The sequence below is a fragment of the Mus caroli genome, chromosome 1 (genome assembly GCF_900094665.2).
Source record: "Mus caroli chromosome 1, CAROLI_EIJ_v1.1, whole genome shotgun sequence".
Classification (NCBI taxonomy): Eukaryota; Metazoa; Chordata; class Mammalia; order Rodentia; family Muridae; genus Mus; species Mus caroli.
This window is the reverse complement of record NC_034570.1, coordinates 171,998,271-172,005,907: the sequence shown is the minus strand read 5'-3', so window position 1 is coordinate 172,005,907 and position 7,637 is coordinate 171,998,271. Positions and strand designations below refer to the sequence as shown.

General features: G+C 45.2%; 1 protein-coding gene across 1 annotated transcript in view; it reads right to left on the bottom strand.

Moving 5' to 3' along the window:
• Window positions 1-1,240: 1,240 nt before the first annotated feature.
• Srp9 (signal recognition particle 9) overlaps window positions 1,241-7,637 on the bottom strand; it is an 8,311-nt gene continuing 1,914 nt past the window's right edge. The window contains exons 2-3 of the mRNA XM_021162497.2: window positions 4,855-4,923; window positions 1,241-2,290 (exon numbers count right to left, since the gene is read on the bottom strand). Coding sequence (XP_021018156.1) covers window positions 2,171-2,290; window positions 4,855-4,923 — 189 coding nt within the window. The 3' untranslated portion in view covers window positions 1,241-2,170. The remainder of the gene's footprint in view (window positions 2,291-4,854; window positions 4,924-7,637) is intronic.

Genomic DNA, 7,637 nt, shown 5'->3' with positions numbered 1-7,637 from the left:
GCTGGGACCAGCACCCATCACACTGGGAACTGGGGCAGCTGGGCCAGAGTGACCCCGCAGGGAGTGCAGGCTGTTAGCTACAGGTGGCAGTCACTGCAGTGTCTCCTTTCTTTCCTGCCAGGTACAACTTACTGAGGTGGAATAGCATCCATAAAACTGAAGATATTTTGTTATTTTGTCTTTTTTTTTTTTTCCAGAGCTGAGGACTGAACCCAGAGTCTTCCACTGAACAAAATCCCCAACCCCAAGAATTACGTATGTATGTATGTATTTAATGTATATGAGCACACTGTAGCTGTCTTCAGACACACCAAAAGAGGGCAGATGTACAGATCAGATTACAGATGGTTGTGAGCCACCATGTGGTTGCTGGGAATTGAACTCAGGACCTCTGGAAGAGCAGCCAGTGCTGCTGTCTCTCCAGTCCTCTGAAGATATTTTCAATGTACAATTTCATTAGCAGCCAAGTAGTCAAGGCTGGCCTTGGACTCTCAATCCTCCAGCTTCAGTTTCCTCAGTACTCATTTTATTGTTTTTTTAAAATTAACTTACATATAAAGATATTTGAGGTTCATGCCTTAAGTTCCTGCCCTGTATTTTGATCAAATGACATGAAACAGATGTCTGAAATACATCCCAACATCCCAAGATGCTGAGGAAAGATAAAAGACTGGGGCACAACACTACACAGCTCCGGAGATATGACTGCTGGAGTTTTACTATGGGGTTCTAAGGACTCAGCCAAACGGAAGCCCTTCCCTCCCAAGTGACTGCTCCAGCTGTAGTAAGAAGTAGATGTGATGAGAAAAAGGCCACACTCCTTCCTCTCATTAGTTCTGGGGAGAAAACTTAAGGCCAAAAAGCATGACACTAACACAGCAATACTTGATTGCACTTTCCCAAGTCAAAAAACGATTTCACCATCAACAAGTAGCTCAGAGACTCGTGCAATAAAAAGATGATGAGAAAAACAACAGCAACATTCACCTGCAGCATCCCTGGATTCACTCCAGATGAATTAGTGCTGTGCGCCCTAGTCAGGGATTCATGCACACCAGCTGTGGGCGCGCATGCCTTCAGTCCCAACTCGGAGGCAGCAGCAGGGTGGATCTCTGTAAGTTCAAGGCCAGCCTGGCCTCTATAATGAGTTCCAGGACAACCCAGGCTAGTGAGACCCTAGCTAAACAAAGAGAAGGAAACAAAAGAAACCTATACAAGAAATCCAAAACTTCAACAAAACCAGGATGCTTGTATTTTATTTACTGACCTCTAAAACAGACTAAAATTCTTATAACTAATAAAAATTTCAAGTTATTCAACATGACAAACTTTTACAAAAAATACTTGAATGCAGTATCTTCACTTCAGTCTTGAGCGGACAACATGGAACTTTACATTTAGATGGTAAAAATCAGACTTTACAAATACAAGCTACATATAAGCGGTGGATCTGTGGTTTATTAGGAAGCTAACAGTTCTGAGAGGCATGCTGTAGTAACACTTTAGTTCAGTCTGAGGCGGGAGCCACACTGAGCACACACTGCGTACGCTGCACACCGGTGTGAACGACGCATACACTGTCAGCCATCAGTGTCAGTATCCTGCCGGTGCACACATAACTGCATCTCGCTCTGTTCACCGCTCAGCAAGAGGATGCCACAAATCCCTTCCATTTAAAAACACAGTTTGAACCTGGCAAGAAAGGTAAAGCAGACTTGCTCTTCACAACACAGGATCGTGTGCACCACGGAGCAGGTAGTCCCCATTACCATGTGTGTATTATAAACGGCACACATGTTATACTCCAAAAGAAACATACCACTGCAGCAAAAGTTACATTTTATTTCATCTTAAACACAATCTTCTAGAAAGACCTCTTCTTGTTAATTCTTTAACAAATTACTGACATGAATTTACCAGAAAAAATAATTATATATATTTGCCCAACATCAAATTATCTGCAAAAATTTTCTAAGATATTTTTATTCCGTTTCCAAAAATAAAGGTTTTCTAACTGGAAACCCCGACATTCCTACTCTCTAAAGCAAACTTTAGGACACAGGCTGGTCTCTCAGCTTTTGACAGCTCCGTTACGTATTTCTTTCCCACTCTCCGTTTCAAAAGCTGATTGCTTCCCAACAACATAACAGTCGTCCTCGTTTCAAACCATTCATTCTGTTTCCATAGTGACATTGCGGGATTCCTTGGCCACCATAAGTCGCATTAACTGACTGTGGAATTTCTCAATCTTCTTTACGTCTTGCGCTTGGTCTGTTCTGTACACCAAACACTGTCAGAGAAAGGAAAGATACACAAACTGAGCAAATCCAGATAGCAGTAATGACAGAAGCCAATGAGTAGGCAAACACCCGGGAGCCTGTCTGCCGGATTCTGCTCTGCTCTCTCAGGTGCCATACCGAGCAGCCAGCAACTGCTTTCTTATCCTTTTCTTTAATTCTAGCTTAATTTTCTATTTTTAAATACCATTGCCATAGAGGAAAGTAAAGAAACTCTTCTAGAAAACTCTCAAACACTGCAAGTTAAGTCCCACTGTCTACAGCCACCTGTAGCTCCAGCTCCAGGGAACTGGCACCCTCTTCAGGATTGCTAAGGCACAGGCATGCATCTGGCACACAGACATGCAGCAAAATACCCAAACACCTAAAATAAGTAAATGTCAAAATATTCAACATTATTCTCAGATACACAGCAAGTCAGGCTAGTGTGGGCTCATGAGACCCTGTATCAGGAAACAAAAGAAGACTTTTACTATTAAGGTGAATTTATATATTTATATATTTCCAACTTGAGAAAAATAGTCTCTAAGTAGAAAAAAAACGTTAGAGGGGACATGAGGATGAAGTTTAAGAGGATTTTTTAAAAGGAGTTAATCAAGTTTGCACTTTTAAAAATCATCCCAGCAGGCTAGAGATATGCTCAATAGTACAGCATGTGTAGCTGTGCAAGACCCTTGAATGGGGGGAGGGGGGGTTGAGAGTGTGTGTGAGTGTGTGTGTGTGTTGTGTGTATTATAAGGGATCAAAATGCCACTTTTTTCAAGTAAACCAGCAGTAGGCATAACAGGGAAAGGGAAGGGAAAAATGCCATGCCAGCTGTGATGGTTTGTATGTGCTTGGCCCAGGGAGTGGCACTATTAGGAGGTGTGGCCTTGTTGGAGTAGGCATGTCACTGTAGGTTTGAGCTTTAAGACCCTCATCCTAGCTGCCTGGAAGCCCTCAGGTGAAGATGTAGAACTCTCAGCTCCTCTGCCTGGACACTGCCATGCCACCACCTTCATAATAGACTGAACCTCTGAACCTGTAAGCCAGGCCCAATTAAATGTTGTCCTTTATAAGACTTGACTTGGTCACTGGGCGTGGTGGCGCACGCCTTTAATCCCAGCACTTGGGAGAAACCCGGTCTCAAAAAAAAAAACAAAAAAAAACCTTGACTTGGTCATGGTGTCTGTTCACAGCAGTAAAACCCTAAGACACCAGGTTTTGGCAGGTGGGTGACAGCATGCCTACTGGCAGGAAGAGCTGAAAAGCTCCACTCTGGGAAGGCTAACTAACTCTGAGAGCTGCATGAAGGAAAATTACCTGACTTCAGAGTTAGTCAGAGCCTCAGAAGAAAGCCGGGCCACACACATAAATGCGCAAGCAGACATGCTATAGGAAGCACCAGACTGCAGGAATCAAATGAACTGCTCAGAAGAATAATGAAGGCCAGAATGCTGGTAAAATGCATATTTATGGGGAAACTGTTAGCATTCCTTCTAGGCTCCACCCCACCGTTACACGGCAACCGCTAAGTATGCCTGGCTTACTATAAAAGGGGCCGTTTGCCCCCTCCTTTCTTGCTCTCTGCCCCTTCTCTTTCTCTGCCTCTCTTCTCTCTGACCTCTTTCTCCCTCTCTCCCCTTCCCCCTCTCCTCCTTCCCCACATGTTCCTGGCCAGCCTCTCCTCTCCTCCCTCCATCCCCTTCTGTCTCTACTCCCTTTCCAACTCCCCTTCCCATGCCCTAAATATACTCACTATTCTACACTATACCTGTCATGGCTGGTATCTCAGGGGGAAGGAATGCTTCAGCATGGGCCCCCCGAGGCACCCCTCCCACCTCACCATACCAAGTCTCTTATCAAACACATCCTTGGCTCTTTTTCTTTTTTTATAAAACACAATAGAAACATCTAATAATTAGCAGAGGGGAACACAGAAAAGCAAAGGCAACATAAAGTAGAGCTACCAGGGCTAGAAAATCAGAGAATGGTCTTCACACCACAAAAAAGGAACACGAGGTGATAAGAGCAAAGAGCTAGAGGTCCCAGCACGGAGGAGCTCACACCAGGAGCAGTACCAGTGGAGGGCTGCACAGGGAGGAAGGGAGGGAGGGAGGGAGACAGGGAGACAGACAGTAACGAGTCCCTGGCTCTGTTTGTCATCATTTACAGAGCAAAGCATGGTAGTATATGCTTGATAATAGCACTCTGTGAGTTCAAGGCCGGCCTGGTCTACATACTGAGTTCACGGACAGCCAGGAAAACATAGACAGAACCTGTCCCCAAAACAAAGACTCTATAATCATTTGCTTCTTCCCATGAGAAGGAAACCTACTCAGTTTGTCTTGTTTCTCTGGCCAGGTCTGAAGAAGGTCTATTAAGCCACAGCTGACACACTGTCTTCATGGAGCAAGTTCGTTATTTGTTGGGTGTAAAAGAAGAACTTTAGAACCAAGTTCTTCCATGTGGGATGGATGCATTCACCTATTAGGTCATCTGCAGACTCTACAGGAACAACCTCAAGCAAGTCGTCAACTCAAATTGCCCAACCCAACAAGTAAAAGTGTATACTTACAACTAGATCATCCGTTACTTTGATACACAAATTCCCATCAACATGCCTGTATTTGAGAACCACACGTACCTGCAAGAAAAATACTTATTTAAAAGCAGCAATAGACAGAGGGCACTGGTGGCGCATGCCTTTAATCCCAGCAGAGGCAGGCCTGAGTTTGAGGCCAGCCTGGTCTACAGAGTGAATTCCAGGATAGCTACTAGGGCTAGACAGAGAAACCCTGTCTCAGAAAAAGACAAACAAAAACAAAGCCAACACCCCCCAACAAAACAAAGCAAAACAAAATACAAACACCGAGAATCACCAGCCTTTCCCTGCTCCCCTACCCTTCCCAAAGCCCCACAGACTTAGTCATTTCAGTGTGGCAGCCTGAAGGATTTTAACTGTCAGATAAAAAATACCGTTACAGTTCAAAATAAGCATCCATTTCAATAGAGTCACAGAGACAAAAAGTCAAGGCTCCTGTCTAGTTAAGAACTTTTAATTCAGCCAACCAAAATAATCGATACAAAACAGTGAATTAAAATAAAGGTCCTAGAAAGGCAGCCTCTTATTTGGGAAAACGCCAAATGGAGATGATCCAGGAGGCATGGAGGACCTGGGGCCAGGAGTAAGAGGCCGAGGCAGTGATCTGGCAGCCATGGGGGCTGTGTCAGACGAGGCCAGGGAGCTCATGGAGGTAAAGCCAAGAAAAGGAGTGGGTCCCCGTCACCAGGGTAAGGACATGAAGACCCAGCCGTGGAGCTCTGCCCACTACAGAATCCCAGATTACTCATCTTTCCTGAGCACATCCCTCAAGGGATGTTCTAAAGACCCTGCTCATACAGAAACAGACGCTTGTTGGCCGGTGGACAGGTTCAAGGCTTTTGTCACGACTGGGAACTACAATGGTCATGTTGCTCTTGGTGTTCCATGCTCCAAGGAGGAACCCACAGCCATCTAGGGGCCATCATCTTGGCCAAGCTCTCCATTGTCCCTATGAGGAGAGGCTACTGGGGAACAAGACTAGCAAGCCCCACAATGTCCCATGCAAGGTGACAGGCCACTGTGGCTCTGTGCTGGTGCATCTCATTTCTACCCCCAGAAGCACTGGCATTGTCTCTGCTCCTGTGCCCAAAAAGCTACTAATGATGGCCAATATTGATAAGTGCCATTAATCAGCCAGGGGCTGCACTGCCACCCTGGATAACACTGCCAAGGCCACCAGTGACTCCAAGACCTACAGCTACCTGACCCCTGACCTCTGGAAAGAAACTGCGTTAATCAAGTCTCTTTATCAGGAATTCACTGGCCACCTTGTGAAAACCCACACTGGAGTATCTGTTCAGAGGACCCATCTGTGGCTATCGTATGAGGGTTTTTATACAAGAAAAATAAAGTGAATTAAGTCTGCTAAAAAGAAAAAAGTCCTATAAAGAAAAATACTGGTAAAAGTGCTAAAGGAAAAAGAGGCCAAGAACCACTTTTCTTGGGTTGTGGCTTTGAAAATACATGTTTTGTTTTCATATCGAGAAGGCTGAAGAAAGTATAAGAAGCACTCTGAACAAAGAGCTGATGTATTCTATGGCTTCACCAAGTCTGAAGCCAGAATGACTGAATCAAGACAGTGCGACTGGGAGTCAGGGCTTCATTCAGTAATCAATGAAGAACTGGTTTTAAGCAGAGGACATGTCAGTGTCTGTATTCTCAGACCACGGTAGCAGAAACCTAAGGGAGGGACTAAAAGGAAGACAGAGCAGCCGCGGGCTCTTTCAGCTCACCAGCAACAGCATTTCAGTTCAAGCCATAAAGGGCAGAGTAAAGCGTGAAAAGATGCATTGGGTTCCACACTGAATGCGCTGGGTACAGAAAGCAGAATTCCCGCACACAAATTCTAGAGACCGACAAACTGTCTTCGTTAGCCCTACAAGGACCAGAATGGACTGGAGTTCAGGTCCAGGGTTTATACTTAAGTTTGGAGGCCACAAGGATTTTCTCCTGGGCAGATCTGGCCAGCTCCTCCTCTGTGTCTCCTTCTCATCACAACTCCCTGACATTTCTACTTTCACTGCCCCCGCAACTACATCTTCAAACAGTCACTCAATGTGTGCTGGTGTATCTACAGTCTCTTTACTAAACGTAGACACTGTATACTGTTGTCAGTATCAGGCCCTTCTGGACAAACCTTATACCACCTTACAGCACACTGCCCAACTGAGGAAATGAATGGCAAAGCAAGGGACAGGGAAATGAACCACATGAAAGTACATACAAGAAGCCACCACTGTCACAAACTACACAATTTCAAAAATACCTAATCTACCTAGCCATTTATTATCACTTTAATAGGATCATTAGTTTTAAATGTCGCCTTAAAAGGGAGCCTGCAATTATATGGATCAGGCTGGCCGATGGGTACTGGGGGAGGCTGTCTAACTGTAAACTGAGGTGGAAGACTCAACCGACTGTGAGCTGGGCCCTGAGCTATGTGAATGGAGACAGCTAGCCTAGAACGAAGCCAAGCACGAGCAGGCGGGTCACACAGCTGCACGGACTCTCCTTTTGACTATGGCTGTGGCAGTTTCAAGTCCCTGACCTGACTTCCCTCAGTAACAGACTATAATCCGGAATGGTAAAGCCAAAACCGTGCTTTCCTCCTCTCCACTGCCTTTTGTTAGGGTGTTTCATGGCAACAGAAATGAAACGAGAGCAAACGGCACCACGTTCAGTCAGCAGTGGTGTTACATGCCTGTAATCCCAGCACTCAGGCTGCTGCAATACCTCACCTCAAAAAAAAAAAAAAA